Source organism: Brienomyrus brachyistius, chromosome 4, assembly GCF_023856365.1.
Source record: "Brienomyrus brachyistius isolate T26 chromosome 4, BBRACH_0.4, whole genome shotgun sequence".
NCBI lineage: Eukaryota > Metazoa > Chordata > Actinopteri > Osteoglossiformes > Mormyridae > Brienomyrus > Brienomyrus brachyistius.
This window is the reverse complement of record NC_064536.1, coordinates 26,131,757-26,151,964: the sequence shown is the minus strand read 5'-3', so window position 1 is coordinate 26,151,964 and position 20,208 is coordinate 26,131,757. Positions and strand designations below refer to the sequence as shown.

General features: G+C 45.2%; 1 protein-coding gene and 1 long non-coding RNA gene across 4 annotated transcripts; both read left to right on the top strand.

The window, feature by feature from the left end:
- Positions 1 to 1,762: 1,762 nt before the first annotated feature.
- LOC125739703 (high affinity immunoglobulin gamma Fc receptor I-like) lies at positions 1,763 to 19,317 on the top strand. Of its 3 annotated transcripts, none has more exons than XM_049010105.1 (11): positions 1,763 to 1,868; positions 3,146 to 3,181; positions 3,886 to 4,182; positions 15,413 to 15,697; positions 15,912 to 16,157; positions 17,371 to 17,424; positions 17,863 to 17,931; positions 18,210 to 18,303; positions 18,388 to 18,542; positions 18,647 to 18,729; positions 18,764 to 19,317. In XM_049010105.1, exons 1-10 carry the CDS (start codon positions 1,847 to 1,849, stop codon positions 18,700 to 18,702), a joined length of 1,314 nt encoding a protein of 437 aa, XP_048866062.1. In that variant the 5' UTR covers positions 1,763 to 1,846; the 3' UTR covers positions 18,703 to 18,729; positions 18,764 to 19,317. The 3 variants fall into 3 exon arrangements, with proteins under 3 accessions (XP_048866062.1, XP_048866061.1, XP_048866060.1); XM_049010104.1 differs by having other exon boundaries at positions 18,195 to 18,303; positions 18,391 to 18,542; XM_049010103.1 differs by having other exon boundaries at positions 18,195 to 18,303.
- On the top strand, positions 5,991 to 14,909 carry LOC125739712 (uncharacterized). Its single transcript, XR_007397243.1, has 3 exons — positions 5,991 to 6,023; positions 6,057 to 6,545; positions 14,783 to 14,909. It is a non-coding gene; the product is annotated as an uncharacterized LOC125739712 (long non-coding RNA).
- Positions 19,318 to 20,208: the final 891 nt, after the last annotated feature.

Below are 20,208 nucleotides of genomic sequence, written 5' to 3'. Positions count from 1 at the left end.
CGCGGGGGGTCCGGAGCCTATCCTGGACGCAATGGGCACGAGGCAGGGAACAACCCAGGATGTTGGGCCAGTCCATCGCAGGGCACACTCACACACCATTCACTCACACATGCACACCTACGGGCAATTTAGCAAGTCCAATTAGCCTCAGCATGTTTTTGGACTGTGAGGGGAAACTGGAGTACCCGGAGGAAACCCCACGACGACATGGGGAGAACATGCAAACTCCACACACATGTAACCCAGGTGGAGACTCGAACCCGGGTCCCAGAGGTGTGAGGCAACAGTGCGAACCACTGCACCACCATGCCGCCCCTACTCTAATACAGAGATCTATTAATCTCTATCAAACAATTCATATACATGATAGTTTATCCAATGTAGGGATGCAACAAGCCTGGAACGTGGATGACAACAGCTACCCTGGACAAGGTCTCAGTCCATTCTAGAACAGTGGTTGCCAATCTGCTGATCACGATCGGCAGATTAATCGTCAGGACATTTACAGTTGATTGTGTCATAACTTCCAACCCTCGCCTTTCCATCCATCCATCCATCCATTTTCCAAACCGCTTATCCTACTGGGTCGCGGGGGGTCCGGAATCTATCCCGGAAGCAATGGGCACGAGGCAGGGAACAACCCAGGATGGGGGGCCAGCCCATTGCAGGGCACATTCACACACCATTCACTCACACATGCACACTTACGGGCAATTTAGTAACTGCAATTAGCCTCAGCATGTTTTTGGACTGTGGGGGGAAACCGGAATACCCGGAGGAAACCCCACGACGACATGGGGAGAACATGCAAACTCCACACACATGTAACCCAGGCGGAGACTTGAACCCGGGTCCCAGAGGTGTGAGGCGACAGTGCTAACCACTGCACCACCATGCCGCCCCCACCCCCGGATATACTGAGGCAAAACCCCCCCTCCAGTCTGTAAAATAAACTGTTGCAACTCTGTAACTTCCCAGATTATCTTCTTCGCAAAGCAGCTCTCACTGTAAAAGCAAAGGTTGGAGACCACTGTCCTAGAACATTCTAGGCATTTGCCAGGCTTTTGCCCCCGCTCTGATCAGCTGTCCCTGATAATGTCAGAGGAGGATGCATGCAGTGTCTGCTTTTAAGTACACCAAGACAACCATTATGATGATATCATGATGTGTGTTTGTTTGTGTTTATGTCTATGGGCATGTGACAGTGTTTTTCTTATAACAAGTGCTTGCCTGTGTATTTTTGTGAGCATGTTATAGCGTGTTTTTTTTTCACATGTCACTGTGTGTATTGGCACGTGGAAGAGCACATGTTTGGGTATGTGCCAGTGCGTATGTTTGGGAACATGTCAGAGCATGTGTTTGGGCACGTGTCAGAGCGTGTGTTTGGGCACGTGTCAGAGCGTGTGTTTGGGCACGTGTCAGAGCGTGTGTTTGTGTATGTGTCAGTGCTGGTGGAAGGCTTGACAATTCTATATGTGACGTGGGCAGCTGCTTAGGGTACCAACTTCTTTGGGGGCACCAACATGCCAGCCAGTTTCACTATGCCTAGGACAGGGGGTGCTTAGGGTGCTACATTGGCTGGTTCTAGATCTGGTTCTATCTGAGACTCAAACCGTACTCCTTCCAGTGCAGGCACTCAATCCCCCATCATAAACTAACTTCACCGCTACTCCTTGGGTGTGTGTGTGTCAGAGTCCGTGCCGGAATTTGAGCGCTAACCCCAAAGGGCAAGAACAGGAAGGACGTAGAAGACAATTACAATGCCAGTGGTTTGCTAGTGGGTTTGAAAAACTAGATCCACCGAGGAACTTTTCATCTTTGCTCATCATACAAAAGAATCCAGCCAATGTTTTACTCCATTAGCTTGGGTGAGTCTTTGTATTATTACGCCGCTTTCCTTCCGATGTAATATGTTATTTGTTTACACAGCTATGTAGGGCAAAAAGCACAATAACTGCTTCGATGGCAAGGATGACACACTGCGTAGACTCAAGTTTAGGATTTAAAGCCAAAAGCAGATTTATGGAAAGCCGGTCAGTACTAACGATGAGGACATCAAATAAATGAAACACAAGAAGACAAAGATATGAATTCTGAGAGGCAACGAGGCTTTTGCAGGGCAGCAGCATAATTGAGATAATTAAACATGTGTAGTCTAGGGGTAGACAGCCCTGCACTAGTCCCCTAAAATATATAATGCATGTCTTAGAATTATTGTGGAAAGTGGGGGGGAAATGGAAGAATGCTAGAGACATCTTGGGAAAATCTTGATTAGCTCATGACCACCACCAAATGACAGGAGAACAAATTCTCCTGAAAAGTAATTCTTCTCCTGAACTAACTCCACACATTTTTTTTTCTCTTTTCACTATTTTCATTTGAATAAGTAATATTTTATTTTAACCATTCAATTGTGTATGTAATGACAAAGGTAATTGAAATTAAAAGACTTTGTTAAAAATGTACTGTGTCCTGGCAAGAAGCACATATTCCTGTTGTTTTACAGGAATATAGGTTGATATGGGGTGTTTTATTGGGGGAGGGGGCGTAGTATTTTCGGGGGTGGGGGGGGGGGGTTCCGCTGGTGATTTCATCATTTCTTTATGTCCTTTGATGTATGTAGGGATTTCTTTGATCTGTTCATGGCTGGAAGGTTAGTACCAACAATTTTGCGATCGTTATCTCTCTTGATGTCTGCCCTGACTTCACTCACGGCGCTGTTTGAGGAGGAGACACGAGATTGGGCTTCCTGTGTAATGATCCAAGAGATAAGCGATATCTCACAGATTCACTGCAGGCTGATGCTGACACTCCGGAATGGGATGGGGATTTGGGGGAGGGGCTTGTAAGCCTGGGCCTTAGAGAAATTTGCAGGGTCAAACATAAAGTTTGAACGTTTGCCCAAGGAGGAGTAAGACAGCTATATAGTTTTAGAATTATTTTTTTTAGGGGGGCTGGGCTCAGACAAAACAATAGGGGCACTGAAGCCCCCCCACCCCACCCAAATAGGGTCTAGATTCACCTATGCTGCAAATGGCATGATGGACACGGAAACCTTCCCAGCATGTGTGTGTCCCTGTTTATGCTTGTCAGTGATGGGGGAGAGTGGCGTGTCCGCTGTAAAAATATGCGCTTCGTGTTCCAGGGCTTGCTGTCCTGCTCCAGCACGGGCGGCCTCAAGGTATTCAGCACTCCCACGCAGACGCACACGCAGACGCACACGCAGACACCCACACGCAGACACCCACACGCCTGTCGTGTAAGCTGTACACAAGCTCTTATTGTAACGTAATTACCTGCTCGTAAAATAACTGAAACAATTCAAGAACGTTAAAAGGGTCATTTATGATCATGTCCCCTACATAGGCCGACACTGAAACAAAAGAAATCTGTCGTTCGTTCAATGTGTTTCCCCTTGTTCCAATAAATTTAAATAATTAGTTCATTTAAACACAACCTTCTTATTTATGTATTTGGTTCAATGTATTTTTACAGGTTAAACTGGATACATTATTTAGACTTAGGTTACATCAGATATTTTGTGTGATGTTGCTTCAAATACGACTCGATTCGACATTTCCATTTTCATTTTTTATTCAGTGTATATGCAAACATCCAAATGGTCATAAAACCCTTATCCCAGCACGCATATGGCAGCTTCACAGTGCGGGGGGGGGAATCTACTTTTATTCTCTCTAATTTTAATTTTATGACTGCACAGTCACTCACATGTAATCCGCGATCTGTTCATGAACAAGAAAGGTCATGATTGCTCACCTTGACATTCTCAGTTGGCCCTTGTAACAGGGAATGTTTGATGCATGTGGGTGGGACGGAGGGGATTGACAGAGTGGTGACAGGCATGATCTCACTGCCTCCCCCCAGACACCCCCAGGCCCAGGCTCACGGTGGAGCCCCCGGGGCCGGCTGTGTATGTCGGTGAGGTGGTCTCCTTACGGTGCCAGCTGGAGGGGAGCATCACCGCTGGCTGGACCTACACCTGGTACCCACCCGCCTCTCGGACCACAATGACCCCCATCCCAGGTCACAGATCAAACGGGAGTTGGTACGCCATTTTCGGCGTGCTGCCCTCAGACCAGGGAACATACCGATGCCAGGCAGAGAGAATCGGCCCGCCTCCGATATCCGTGCTTAGCAACAGCGTCACTCTGACGGTCATGGGTGAGTGGTCCATAAAGTACATGGCACACGTCAGAATACTCTGGATGGAGGACACTGATCATCAGAGACACCAGCCACACAGCCGGTGTCAGTCATAGCCCATGTGGCACCTTAGGCAAGCTTCCCTGCTGGCGCCCCCTATCTGCGACAAAGTGAAATGGGCTGGCTGACTTATCCCCACCCCAAACATGCTGCCTTAGGTGGCTTCATCGCTTTGAAGGTTGACCAGCACAGCACATCATAGGCTGCAGAATCATATTCCAAATATTTAATTACTGTATTGTGATCATCTTGACTGTCTAACCTTTATGTTTTAATTAGTTTTACCATGTAAATTTATTTTCTCCTCCTTATTCTACACAATATACCTCATAACGACAAACAGAAAACAGAATATGCAATTTTATTAAAAATAAAAAATGTAGACATCCCATTGAAATAAGTATTTAGACCCTTTGGAAACAAAACAGAACTGCAGGGGGATTAAAGCGAAGTCTACAATACAGGCAACATCAGTGGCAGAACTGGGGAAACACAAGCCTGAGAAGGACGAGAGAGCACAACGAGATGCAGCTGGAGTGATCACGGCTAACGAGCCTCATGCCTGGGAGGAGACAGGAGGGTCAGGCAGGGCAGGACACCATGGGGGTCCAAACAATTGCCTGCAGAGATTAGATACAAAACTGTGCTGAGGCAAAGATTTGTGGAAGATTGAAATTTTTACATCATTAGAGTAGCCCACGGGCACAGTGGGCTCTGTTATTCTGTAATTCAACCATGACCCTTTCCCAGATCTGGCTGTCCACCCAAACTGAGCAGTCGGGGCAGAAAGGCCTCAGTAAGAGAGGTGACCAAGAACCAGATGGTCACTCTGGCTAAGCTCCTATGATCATGTGTGGAGATGGGAGAAACTTCCAGAACGACAGCCATCTCTTCAATATGCCACTGATCTGGGCTCAGTAAGAGCCTCAGTAAGAGACCTGAAAGCTTAAAGCTGTCTAAGGGACTCTCGGACTATGAGAGACAAAATTCTCTGGTCTGATGAAACCAAGATTGAAATCCTTGGCCTGAATTCTAAGTGTCATGTCTGTAGGAAATCTGGCACCTGCATGATACCATCCCAGTTTTGAAGCATAGTGGTGACAGCATCATGCTGTGAGGGTGTTTTTCAGTGACTAGGAGATAAGTCAGGGTCGAGGGAAAGTACAAAGCAAAGTACAGCAATATCCTTAATGAAAGCCTGCTCCAGAACACTCTGGACCTCAGCCCTGGATGAAGGTTTACTTTCCAATAGGATAATGACCTTAAGCACAAAGCAAAGTCAATGCAGGAGTTGTTTAATAACTAGTCTGTGAGTGTCCTAGTATAACTCAGCCAGAGACCAGACTGTACCCCAACCAGACATCTACAGAGAGACCTGAAAATAGCAGTCCACTGACTGCCCCCATTCAGTATGACAGAGCAATCTCCAAATACAAGTGTGCAGAGCTTGTCACATCATACCCAAGAAGGTCTGAAAAGCTTGTCAAATCATACCCAAGAAGGTGTGAAAGTCTTGTCACATCATACCCAAGAAGGTATGCAGAGCTTGTCACATCATACCCAAGAAGGTATGCAGAGCTTGTCACATCATACCCAAGAAGGTCTACAGAGCTTGTCACATCATACGCAAGAAGGTGTGCAGGGCTTGTCACATCATACCCAAGAAGGTGTGAAAGACTTGTCACATCATACCCAAGAAGGTATATAGAGCTTGTCACATCATACCCAAGAAGGTGTGAAAGACTTGTCACATCATACTCAAGAAGGTGTGCAGAGCTTGTCACATCATACCCAAGAAGGTGTGCAGAGCTTGTCACATCATACCTAAGAAGGTATACAGAGATTGTCACATCATACCCAAGAAGGTGTGCAGAGCTTGTCACATCATACCCAAGAAGGTGTGAAAGTCTTGTCACATTATACCCAAGAAGGTCTACAGAGCTTGTGACATCATACCCAAGAAGGTCTACAGAGCTTGTCACATCATACCCAAGAAGGTGTGCAGAGCTTGTCACATCATAGCCAAGAAGGTGTGAAAGTCTTGTCACATCATACCCAAGAAGGTCTACAGAGCTTGTCACATCACACCCAAGAATGTATGCAGAGCTTGTCACATCATACCCAAGACGGTCTGCAGAGCTTGTCACATAATACCCAAGAAGGTGTGCAGAGCTTGTCACATCATATCCAACAATGTATGCAGAGCTTGTCACATCATACCCAAGGTCTGCAGAGCTTGTCACATTATACCCAAGAAGGTATACAGAGCTTGTCACATCATACCCAAAAAGGTATACAGAGCTTGTCACATCATACCCAAGGTGTGCAGAGCTTGTCACATCATACCTGTAGGGAATCCACTTGCAGAGTCTCCGCAGTTTCAGCAAAATGATGGTTTATTGAACAGTAAAAATAATACAATGTAATACAGTGTAGAGAGACACACCGGGTACTGAAAGGCAGCTCAGATACAAATTGAAGACAGTTCTTCACCCCCCTTTATACCCCAAAAAGCCCTCCCCGCCAAGGTGTTGTGTGTAGGTGTTGCGAGTGAATTTACATATAAAGAGTGACCCCCTGGAGTGTGAGGATCCTGAGACAGGGACGGGACAGGACAGGGTGGGGACTTTTATGATCATTGTAATTAAATTCTTATCGCCTTATCTTATCCTTATCACCCTAGTGGTGCCAACTGGAACCCCCATTCTCTCCCTGGCTTCCCCCATGATCATAAATTCCTATTATTGTCTGTATTCAAATGATCAACCAAGAACCTTGGGGCATCTTTACTACTTTTCCTTACATAATCCCCCCTTAAACCTTGAGCCTCAGTGCAAGAGCAGTGAGAGGTTTACCCAGAGCACAGTACGAGCATCATACTGATCAGTGGTCAACATACAAGGGGTGGATAGGGGAGGTCGTAGCGGTGTGGTTGTCTGTCTCCATAACCTACACCCTACTTTGTGTCATGCACACTTTCCTCTCCACATATCCAAGGTCCCTTTTCCGCTGTTCCCTTAGGAATCTGAGATAGCCCATCAAGGCCACACCCACCAGCAGCACCACGACACCTGCAGTGATCACTGCTTTGAACAGTACATCCCAGTACATGTCCTGGTAGTTCTCATTCAGCGTCGACATTCCACTGATATAGTTACTGACCTGCTCTGTCAGTTCCTTCTCACGCTCATGCATTTTAAGCAGCTGAACCTCCAGTTGCTGCTCAACCTCTTGGAGGTCTTGAATCCTGTTTGTTTCAGGCAAAGGTTCAGGCTGGAGGAATTCTGCATAAGGGTCGTCTAAGTAAAGGTCAATCCTATTCTTGGTATAGTACAATTTTCTGCCTCCAATGTTCATTGGGTAGATCACCTGAATGCAGAAAGCATTGCTCGGTGTTCTGCACTGTAAATTGGTTGTGGTTAAACTGTTGTTAATTGCATTAATGCAATAGGTGTTGTTACCAATGAACCCGATGTCCACATACTGTGGCTTCACCATTTCTGTGGAGATCACACAGTGTGCATCAATACTGTTCATCCACCCACAACCTAGACCTGGATCACCTGAGCACATTATTATATACCTACCAATATTGCAACCCTCTAAACTTTCTATTGCTAACATTGCTATTCCATCCTGTACTGTCATCCCATGGTCTCTATGTACTTTAGTCAAAGTGTGGTCGTGTAGTTTACCCATGTTGATCATGTTATAAGTTTTACGGTACACATCCTTGTCATGGTAGATGGGTATAGCCATAGCAAATGCTGTTGTCTGGGTTGTGTGGTTGTACGATAATACTTCTGAAATAGCATTCCTGACTACAGGTAGTTTGCATTACATTGTTTATATATGTGTAGGGTGTAGGAACAGTGATTATTCCGTTGACTGGCATGGGCCACATCCTGGGACACCGTTCCTCGCCCCTTTGTTCCTGATTAATTCCCCACCCCAGCTTACAATTACATTTAAAGTTCCCAATTGTATTGATGCAAATTTGGTTGAGACCACAAGGTGGCTTACTTCCTCTGCACTCATCAATGTCCTCACAACTACTAACTCCATTTCCCATGAGTCCTGCAGAGCGGTGGTATTGGTCTTGTCCAAGTGAAGTCTTCGAACATGTGAAATTTTCATGGCATGTCACGTTGTAGTCATTGAACTGAAGGTATGCTGTCTGTTGTCATGTACCATACATCTGCTTGCTGTGTCGCTGCAGTCCGCAAGTGCAAAGCATGTCATGAGTAGGAAGGACCAGATGAACCCCCCTTGATCGTTTCTCCTCTGTGTCATGGCTTGATGCGATGGAAACCTGAAAAACATCAAGTGCAGCATTTATTCTTATGTCAGGTTAACATCTTGGATTTTTATGCAATTTGCATTGGTCAGCATGGAACCATCTGTATACTGGTTCTTTCCTCCCTTTCAGTCTAAGCTTGAGATTGCCCTCCCCACAGGTGTCCACAATTTCATGTGGTCCTGTCCAATTTGCATCCCAAGGCCCTTTCTGGAGGTAATTTTTGACCAATACCTGCTCCCCTATTTCAAATTTGTGGATGCTGGGTTTTACAGCATCATCCCATCGTTTCTTGTTTCCCTGGTGGGCTACTCCCATGTTGTGCGCGGCAAACAGTAGTTTGTCTTCCAGAGTCCTCTGGACATTTTTCAGAAACTGGTCATATTGCACTCGATCTAGAATTGGTTTCGGCACATCTCCCATGTTGGGATGCAACAAGGGCATCTTCCTGCCTGTCATCAGTTCATGAGGGCTAATGCCAGTACTCTTACTGCTGGTGGCCCTTATGGCCATTAGGATTCCTGGTAAGTGACGACACCAGTCCTGCCCAGCATCTAGGACAGCCTTTTTCAAGGCTGTCTTCAGAGTCCTGTTCATTCTCTCCACCACTCCAGATGACTGAGGGTGGTAGGGTATGTGCCACTTTTGTATGATTCCCAGAATTTCACAAAGATCTTTTATAATTTGGCCTATGAAGTGTGTGCCTCGGTCACTTTCCAATCTCTGTGGAAATCCCCATCTTGAAAATACCTGTTCCCATAATACTCGGGCCGTGGCTGCAGCTGTGCATTTCTTGATTGGGAATGCCTCAACCCATTTGCTAAAAGTATCTACAACAACTAGCAGGTAGTGGTACCCCCCTTTGGCAGGTGGCAACGGTCCCATATAATCAATTTGAAGGTTTACCCATGGTCCTTCAACTACCAAGGGCTGTCCCAACAAGGCCTTACGCTTATATGGGCTGGGGTCCATCTGTGCACAGATTATGCATCGATCACAAACTTCCTCTATAGTTTGCCTGATCCCTGGCCACCAGTGGGAACCCTGCACCATTTCTAACACTTTCCTTGCAGCTGCGTGCCCACTGACCTTATGCATATATTCCACAATCTGCTTTCTCAGGGAACTGGGGGTAACCCATCGTTCAGTTGGCTTGCTGTGGATGAGAAGCCCCTCTCTATTGGCTAGGCACTCTCGTTCTTTTTCATAGGCTGGAGGCAAAACAGTTCCTTCAATCAATGCTTTTTGCACTACTTCAATTTCAAGGTCCTTTTTCTGCAATGTGACTAAGTCTACAGGAGTCCCTGGCTTAGCAACTGCAGCCATCTTAGTAAGTGGCTCCTCTGCACAGGGGTCCCCATGTTTAGCAGCCTTCTTTGCTAATTGATCAACATAATTGTTGTTGTCTCCCTGGGGAGTTTTCCCTGGAGCCTGATGGGCCTTCACCTTTGTAATGCAAATTCTATCTGGTTCCTGAGCAGCTATCTCCCAAATCTGTTGCAGGCTATTGTGATGCACTATTGGCTTTCCATCTGCAGTGCAGAACCCTCTCTGTTGCCATAATGCAAGATACTCAGTTAGAGCATGCACTACAAAAGCACTGTCTGAATGGACATGTATTGGCCCCCGATACTTTTCAACTGCTGTTAGTACAGCCGTGACCTCAGCCTTCTGCGCTGAATCACTTGGAGGGCATTTAATTAATGTCTCCTCCCCTAGTTCAGGTGCCCAAATGGCACAGCCTGTCCAGTACTGGCCATCCTCCCAGTACCTGGAACCATCAACATACAACTGTATGTCATCAGTTTTTCCAGAAAGTCTAAAAATTCCCTTTGGATTTGTGTTTCTTACTTCCCCACAGTCATGTGGCTCTCCATCGTACATGAGTGAGTTTGGTAGACAATGGGAAGGTGAATATTTCACTCTGATGGGCCGGCTGTTAATCTCAGTTAACCATCTACCAAGCCTTTGTGATGATACCCCTTTGATCTGGCCTTGGAGCAGTAGCTTGATTGGTGTGTGTGGGGTTTGGAGTTCTAACTCATTGAATCCCACTATGTGCTCTGTGACCTCTAATGCCCAGTGTACTCCTAATAAATGTTTGGTACACCTGTCAAACCCTCTCTCCACTGGTGTCAGCATTCTAGAAAAGTACCCAACTGGCCTCTGTTGGTAGTGTACTTCCTGAAGCAGAACGGCTGATAACGCCTGTTCAGTAGCTGCCACCTGAATTGCAAAAGGCTTCTCACTGTCTGGGTTTCTAAGGGCGGGGGCTGTCATTAAGGCCTTTTTCAGTGTTTCAAAAGACTCTTGGTCTTTTGGGGTCCATTCTAGGTCCTCTGTCTTACTTCTCTTTCCTTTCAGATGGTCATATAATGGGGCAGCTATTTCTGCAAAACCCTCTATGAAGTCTCTGCAAAAACCTACAATGCCCAGGAATGACCTTAATGCTGTTACCGTGTGCGGCCATGGCAACTTCTGCACCACTGCTACCTTCTGTGGGTCTGGTGTTCGACCCCCCTCAGTTATTTGGACACCAAGGAATTTCACTTCCGACACAAATAACTGGGCCTTTTTTGGGTTCAGTTTCAGCCCTGCTTTTTTCACGATGTCTAATACTTCCTCCAGAAGCTCAAAATGCTCCACCTCAGTTTCTGTCTGGATCAACAAGTCATCTACATATTGAACAACCTGCTCCGGTTTGCTCACATCCTTTAATATGTCAGCCATACATTGGTGAAACAGTGTTGGTGAGTTGTGGAAACCCTGTGGTAAAACAACCCATGTGTACTGCTTTTCTCGAAAGGTAAAAGCAAATTTATACTGGCTGTCAGGATGCACTGGAATTGACCAGAATCCATTGGACACATCCAGAGTGGAGTATATTTTTGATGTGCTTTGTAAACTAGCCATTATGTTTGGGGTCCTTGCCACCACCGCAGCCGCGGAAGGTGTTGAAGCATTTATCTGTCTGTAATCAATAGTCAGCCTCCATGAACCATCAGGCTTCCTTACAGGCCACACAGGTGAGTTGACTGTGGATACACATGTCCTTAGGACACCTTGTTCGAGCAGCGAATCAATAACACGAGCGATGTCTGTTTCTGCATCTCTAGGATATTTATACTGTCTTTGCGCTGGGGGGTCATCCCCTTGAACGTGCACTTCCATGTTTTTGACTCTCCCACAGTCATGTTTATGTCTGGCCCACACACCTTCATGTTGCTGCAATATCTCTGCTAGTTTCTGGTTGTCTGTTCTCAAAAGGTCTGGCAAGTCATATGTCAAAACACCCTTTACAGTAGCAACTGCGTGCCTGTCTGGGATGACAACATAATCTGTATCTCCCTCACCTTTCCAAAGTGTTTGGTTAGCCAGATCAACAATGTAATTGTTGTCTTTCATCACATCGGCCCCAAGAATGGAGTCCTCGTGCGTCTTTGACATCCAAACTTTCATTACAATTGGATCACTACCAATCTGTGCTTGTATGGGAACAGACTGTTTTGCTATTAGCACTCCACTACCAACCCCAATTAATTCTGTTGTTTTACCAGTGGTGGGAAAATCCAAATGAGTGAGGGTGATTGCAGCTCCTGTGTCTACTAACCATTTGTCACAGTGGCCTCTAACTGCAACTTCAACACTAGGTCTGCCAAATCTATCAGATTTCAAATCACCCACCTTTCTAATAGAGGCCAGACACCCCTATTGTTTCAAATACACATTCTCCTTGGACTTGACACTTGAGTCAGTCTGAGCATCACCCTGAGCCATCAGTTGTTTAATGTCATTTAGCAGTCTATTCATATCCTCATATGTCATAGTCGGTGCTGATGGGGTTGATTCCAGCTTATCCCTGGATCTCTCTGCTCCCTGCACTCTTGGTTTAGGCCCATATCCTGCTGAGGCGCCACCCTTTGACCAACAATCTCTCTTGAAATGTCCTACCTTACCACAGTGGTGGCAAGCATCCTTACTAGTGGTCTTACGCCTACCCTCATTGGTGACTACAGCTGATACCTTTCTCTTATGACTTGGACTGCTATGCGTTGTCTCATACCAGCTGCTAAGCAGACTTCCAATATCTGCAAAGGTCAAGTTACCTTCTTTCTGTTTCTGATTCAACGCTAGCTTTGTGGCATCATTTATCATAAAAAAATACTGCTGCATTACTAATGCCAGGAATGCGGGATCATTCCGCTGTGGTTGTGGAATTCCAGAATTTCTAGCATAACAATTAAACAGACGATTCATATAGGCCATAGGGTTTTCACCCTTCTCTGGCTTAGTGTCCTGGATCCGCCCCCAATTAGGCTGTGGATTGCCAATCAGGTTCAGCAGTGCTGTTTCTCTCTGCTGAACAGTTGCCCATTCACCATCAACAGCCATTCTGAGATTATCTGGGAGTGACTCCACTAGGTCTGCTGGTATAGTTAACTGTATTATTTGGCAGCAGTCTTGATTGTCTAGACCATTTGCCCTGGCTTGTCTCTCTAATTCAGACAAATATGGGCGAGGATCAGACGCACCATCCCATTTACCTACATTTCTGCATAAATTACCCAGCTCAGATGTAGATAGTGGAATATGCTCATGGATCTCCTGGTATTCATACTGTGCAGTGGCAGGCTGCCCGTCAACCTCAGCAGCTGCCCTTCTGCGTGTCCTGCGCTCTCTCACACGAAATGGTGCAACTTTAACTGGGGTCACATTAGCCCCCTCATCTGAAGTGTCACTATCACTATCAGAATCCACCGGCAGACTAATGCCCAAGGCTGCAACATGTTCCTTGACCCGTTCTAACTTGCTCTTTAGAACAGTATCCTCATCCCCAGCACGCTTTTTATGCACTTCTGGGTTTTTAATGCTTCTGGACCAAAGTGCCTCATAAGCATTCTGACACTTCTCCAGTTCCTTTTGGAGGAATGCATTAGCTTCCTTAGCTGCTTCCAGGCCCTGCCTAAGAGAGGCTACCAGTTGCCTCAGCTCAATGCTATTTTCTGCAGCTAACCGACGCTCTGCTCGACTAGCAGAGTTCTCCTGTTCGAGACTCACTATTCTGTCCCTCAATTCACCGATTGTACTCCTATGCTGAGTACCCTCAGACTGCGAACTTGCCAGTCTGCCCTTAATTTCTTGCTGTCCTTCCAGCAAGGCCTGTAACACGTTAGCATGCCTCTGCTTTTTCTTGGAACATTTCATGTTCCTCTCCCTGCATGCCTCCTCTAGCCACTCTAGAGGGTCTAACTTATCTGTGAGAGATCCATATGATCCCTCCTTGCAATGCTTTGCAACATATTCGATGCCCCACTCCATCATTGTAGGTTCTGAGTATAAATTTAAACTCTCACAGTATAAACTCACACAATATACCTACAGCGGTGGTTTACCTCAAGGACACAGGGTTACAATGTGGGGAACCCTGCTGGTGCTTCCTTACCAAAGCCCAGTTCCTCTACAAACACACCTCCTGTTTACCCTCTATTACTAATAAACAGGTCAAACCAGGAGAATTCTCATGCCTAAGTCTTGAATTACTCCCTATTTCCTTTATTACTTTACTGTTCGTCTCAGCGGACGCCTGATATCGCCAACCAGTTATACTCACAAGCGTGATTCTTTCTGGGTCCTTCGGTTCGCAGAAGAAGGTGGCACGTCTGGAATGTTTTCTGGTCAGTCTTCTCTCTTAGGTGAAGAAATCTTCTCTCTTCTTGAGGAAGATATCAGCCAAAAAAAAGTTCCCAGATGACTTCCAGTTGTTAGCCCCTTCTCCTGGCTGGCTCGCCAATAAGATGTAGGGAATCCACTTGCAGAGTCTCCGCAGTTTCAGCAAAATGATGGTTTATTGAACAGTAAAAATAATACAATGTAATACAGTGTAGAGAGACACACCGGGTACTGAAAGGCAGCTCAGATACAAATTGAAGACAGTTCTTCACCCCCCTTTATACCCCAAAAAGCCCTCCCCGCCAAGGTGTTGTGTGTAGGTGTTGCGAGTGAATTTACATATAAAGAGTGACCCCCTGGAGTGTGAGGATCCTGAGACAGGGACGGGACAGGACAGGGTGGGGACTTTTATGATCATTGTAATTAAATTCTTATCGCCTTATCTTATCCTTATCACCCTAGTGGTGCCAACTGGAACCCCCATTCTCTCCCTGGCTTCCCCCATGATCATAAATTCCTATTATTGTCTGTATTCAAATGATCAACCAAGAACCTTGGGGCATCTTTACTACTTTTCCTTACATACCCAAGAAGGTGTGCAGAGCTTGTCACATCATACCCAAGAAGGTGTACAGAGCTTGTCACATCATACCCAAGAAGGTGTACAGAGCTTGTCACATCATACCCAAGAATGTATGCAGAGTTTGTCACATCATAGCCAAGAAGGTGTGCAGAGCTTGTCACATCATACCCAAGAAGGTGTGCAGGGCTTGTCACATCATACCAAAGAAGACTCAAGGCTGTAATCGCTGCTAAAAATGCTTCTACAAAGTATAGAGTGAAGGGTCTAAATACAGAATTCACTGTGATGTTTCAGTTTATTATTTCAATAAATTTGCAAAGATTTCTAAAATCCTGTTTACCTTTTTCATGGAGTATTGAGTGTAGATTGATGATGTAAAAAATTAATGTAAACAATTTTAGCATAACACTGAAATATAACAAAATTTGCAAAAACTTCCACCGTATGTATGAGACAAACCTCCTGCATGTGTGAACATACCTGCCCATAAATGTTATTATGATTTGATGATCTATTATCATCCATCCGACAAACAGAAAAATTGCACTTTTCTAATGGACGTACATTTACAATAATTCCCCCATTTTCTCCCTCCATTCCCTCCTCTTCTCCCACAACCTCTCTGCACCCCCCCGCAGACTTGCCCCCAGGCACACTAACGGTCTCCCCCGACAGCAGGAGGCACTTCCGAGGCGACAGACTCTCTCTGCACTGTAGGTTCAGCTGCAGCAATACCACTGCATGGACCCTAAAGCATCTGAATGAGCAGGCTAGAGTGGAGACTGGCTGCTGTCCTGGGGGCAGCATGTCTAAGTGGGGGCAACAGACCTGCGACTTCCCGAGCCTCAATAGCTGGAATGCCGGGCTGTATTGGTGCGAGTCTGGGGGCCAGCGGACAAATGCCATTGACATCACGGTGGATGGTGAGTCAGCTACCCAGACTGGCTACTTAGTCATAATAGCTGAACAATGGCTGACCTGCCCAGCTCTAAAATGACCAAGTTTCCTAGCACACCAACCTTGCATATTCTGATCTGCTGAATATCTACTAGAGAATAAAAATGTATTACAGATTACTGACATGCGGATGATGGAGTTGACATGTGACACTGCGTCTGTTTATCTTTTGTCGCTCAGAAAGTCCTGTGATCATACAAGGCCCAACTCAGTCTGTATTGCATGGAGGGAATGTCACCCTGCATTGTTGCTATAGGGGGGTTTCCCCAAGGAATATTACCTTTTACAAAGATGGCATGGAGATTGAGACCCGTGGAGATGGCAAAATGACAATGCGGGGTGTCACCAAGGAGGACGAGGGTTTCTACAGTTGTTCTGGAAAAGGCACCGGAACGATAAGTGCCGAGACATGGGTGTCGGTTACAGGTGAGATATGGAGGGCGGCCGTGTTATTAAGAGAAACACTGCATCTGTCGGGCCCCTGCTGGGGGATGGGAGGGCCCTTGGATCACTGGGCACAGGGACCAGTCTGCCCTGGTGTGGCCGGCCGCTGGTGGAGCCTGCGGGCTCGCCACCACGGCCCCCTGGGGCTCCTGCACTGTGGCTGCCGGATGACCTCACTCCGGAACTCTCCTCTGCAATTTTCTGGGTGGGGGCTGCAATACTCCCTGCGGTGGTCCACCTGGGATTCCCGTGCCCTGGGGGGAATCCCACCAACGCGCTCACACACACAGGTGTACAAACAGGTACTCACAGACACACACTGTCTTGATCGGCTGTTGTTTCTAAACATATAATGTAATAGTAGTTATAGGTACTGTTCAACAACATTTAACATTTAATGTTCATTGTGATTCGTACAGATGTCGGTTGTTGTTTTCTCTTTTCAGCAGGTATTATCTGTTTTTCTCTCCCTCTCTCTCTGTCCCCCTTCTCCTCCTTTTTTCCTTTTTTCACCCTCTCTCTCCTTCTCCTTCTCTTGAGGAATAAATATAAATAAATAAATAAATAAATAAATAAATAAATGGAAATAAAGCAGTCCTCCGCAGAGGGGGGCTGGTGGAGGGAATTTTTTTAAAAAAAGAGAGAAACACTGCAGCTTCAAAGAGGAAAATGTGTGGCTCTAGTCTGACATGGCTAGGGACCCCCCAAGAAGGATGGCTGAGCAATTTTTATAACCAAAAGAGAATTGACAGAAAACATAAAATGACACAAGATCAATTGTCTGCTAATCAGTATACATGGTTCTGGTGGTAACATTGGCCAAATGGGGAGGCCGAGGCAGGTTAGCTACTGGTGGATCAATCGGCCACTGCTTTCAACTGGACCTAAACTATAGCCTGTGCGCTAATCCTCCCCTGGAAACAGAAGACCAAACCTTGTGCCAGATTATGCCCAGATGTTGGCTCTGGATGACCAAGATACCCTTACTTTTGACAGGAAGCTCTGTCCTTACAAGTAGGGAGGGGGTGGCTTGCCCCAAACAGCCACTGACGGTGGTTAGCGTAGGTAGGGTCACTCTTCATTCACAAATGCACAACTTTACCTCAATGTGGTAAATGGCCGTCGCCAGTAGACCGGCTTCTGAGAATACAGTTTTTGCTTCACTGTGGCTGAAGACCCACGTTTTGTCTGACAGGAAGTTCTACTGCGGAAGAAATTATCTCTCAACAGCCGAACCTGCACAGTAAAGGTAGAGTTCTCCCTCCTCCTTTGAAACCCTTGGATTTGCACATCTATACACAAAATTATTTTTCTGATTCAATTCAGTAGAAATCAGTTCAATTTATTTTTATATAGCACTATTAACAACACAGTTGCCCAAAGCACTTGACAAGAATGTGGAGGAGTCTGTTATTAGTTCATTTATACTAAGTAGCTGGCCCATCTCATGATCCTATGAATTACTACACTAATTTTGGAATCGGTTAAGCCTTTTCAAGCATTTGAACGTGAACCTTTTGGGTACCTAGCATAATGTCTCAGTATAATCAAAAACACTCCAAGCAGTTTCGCTCAGAAATGCTGGAGTATCGTTTATGCAGTTCCTGAAACTGATCGTCACGTATCCTGGCTGCCATTAAGAGACTATAACAAGTTTGATCATTCAGATCTCACCTTTTATTCATAGGAATCATCACCAGCACTACAGAGAACACATCACCGAGCCCTGAACAAATAGGAAAGTCATTATCTGAAGGTATAGGAATTACTTACTAATTACTGACAAACATCATTTCATTTTTCATTTAATTTTGTTTCATTTCATTTTGTTTCATTTCATTTCAAGCTAGAAATAACATGCTCATTTACAAACCATTTATCCAGACCAATAATTTTTTTGATGCAATAAAAGAGCACAGTGACTGCAAAAATGCTGGGATCGTCATTACTGATTTCTTATTTGAACAATTTCTTGTCATTTGCATGTGTCATGGATCTCTGCAACCTTCTATGTCTCAGAATTAGCTCTGTCAGGATCTCTAGCAGGTCCGCCGCTGTGGATGGTGATGATCTGTATTGTGATATTCCTGATGCTTATCCCTGCTTTGGGAATCCTGGCCTACCGATGGTAACGAATTTGTCGATAGTAAAGCATTTCTCTATCAGCACGTATCTGCTGCAGTCCTTCTGACAGCAACTTGCTGCGTCACAGCAGCTCACATTTAGAGTTCCCACCAAGCAGCCGCTGTTCCATCGCGGACTCTGAAAGCCAATATGCCGGACAGAACTCGCCCCAACCAAACGAGGACCCCTGGAGTATGACATGGGTAGAGATGATGACCCCTTTGAATAATCAGGATCACCACGGTAACTGACCTTTCAAGTGTGGGAGAGCTCACTACCTCCTACAGGTGTCCCTGCTGCACCATCCTCTAACGCACTACTGGTGTCTACATTTCCACTATCCGCAGGATCCCAAGAGGAGACAGAGCCTCAAATGGACGACCCAGAAGCCTCACAGGCGTGATCTTCCACACTTCACCAGCTCAATCATACAGCCCTATCTCCATCCAAAGTAGCGACCGCCCGCTGACGCTTATCATGAAGGATAACTGCTGGAGTCTCTGTAAATATACATAAAGGAGCAATGTGTGGGTCAGTTTGTTACTGACTATGTTCAAATGTATGCTTTGAATAAATAGTGTAAATACACTGCCCATAGTTATGATCGTCAGTTATATATTTCTAATGTTTGGGAAAAAATGTTAAGATGAATTATGCATGCCAGTTTTTGGAACTTTTTGAGTAGATGTTGCATTCAATTGCTTATGTGAAACATAAGGCATTTTTACCATAAAACACCTGGATGGTCTACAGGACTGATGCAGATGAGCACTTACCTCAGCAGGGCCACCAAAATCTCTCCTTGAGTCTAACCCTGTAGCCTTTTAACTACCCGCATCTCTTTTAATTACCTTTACCTTATATTTACTGATTACTTATTTAATCGGTTTATTTTTACCCCCGTTTAAATAATGTTACCCAAGATTTATTTCATCTGAAAATAAAATAAAAGGAAAGAAAAAACTCGCTTGTGTGCAAAAACGGTAATTAAAAATAAACACATTTTAATATGATATAACTTTCTGGTGTTTGTGACTATTTTTGGTGTTATACTATTTTTTTTTAGCTGAGGGAAGTGTTTACCAGATTCATCTAATATCGCGTGATTTATGCAGCTGGTTGCTGAGATTAATTGCCTCTGTTACATGGCGTTTTTTATTGGACGATTTCAAACTCCGTGTATTTACCTCGAGTCCTCTGATTGGCTACCAGTCACTGAAGGCAATTCTCACTTCAAAGAGAGCATGTCTATTGTGTGCTGCATTATGCTGGATTAACCTTTGACAAGGCACACTCCTACTATTCTGAGAGACCTTAGAGTGTGGGAAAGTTCTGGAAAATGGAGTCTCAGCGTCACAGTCATTAAAATCCTGAGGAGTAGAGTTGCTACGGCTGCATTCCGTCCAGATGGCCCTTTAATGGGAGGCTGACGTCCACCACTGATGGCTCATTGAGAACACTGAGCAGCTATTGTAATACACAGATAATGGCAAAGAACAACCGGCGTGGGAAACTCAGACTTAATCTCTACTCACAGGAAGGACATCTGGAATTCCTGCACCAGCATTAAATGGCCAAAAGTGATGGCTTTCTTTAAAAATAAAAAATGCCTCTGTAGACATTATTTCAATGAGATCACTCAAGTTAAAAAATATATGAACTCTAGTCTTATGCAATAGCTGCAGTGGAAAAATCTAAATTTCAAATACATTATTTTATGCTTTAAATTAAAGATTTAAAGGCTTTGCAACAAGTGTGCAATGTCTAATGTCACTCCTTAAAAAAATCATTACTTTTTTGATGTCAGATGCAATCATTGCAACATTTCACAGAATATATAAACATCTTTCTTGGCCTCTTGGGTCGTGATTTGGTTTGATTATGAGAACACAAAGCGGTTCTATTGAAA

Excerpts from the sequence above, each read along its gene's own strand:
- LOC125739703 (XM_049010103.1), top strand. The coding sequence starts at position 1,847 with ATGTTTTACTCCATTAGCTTGG. Across the intron at positions 3,182-3,885 it reads CCAGCACGGGCGGCCTCAAG|ACACCCCCAGGCCCAGGCTC; the intron begins GTATTCAGCACT and ends GCCTCCCCCCAG. Across the intron at positions 18,543-18,646 it reads GAATAATCAGGATCACCACG|GATCCCAAGAGGAGACAGAG; the intron begins GTAACTGACCTT and ends CACTATCCGCAG.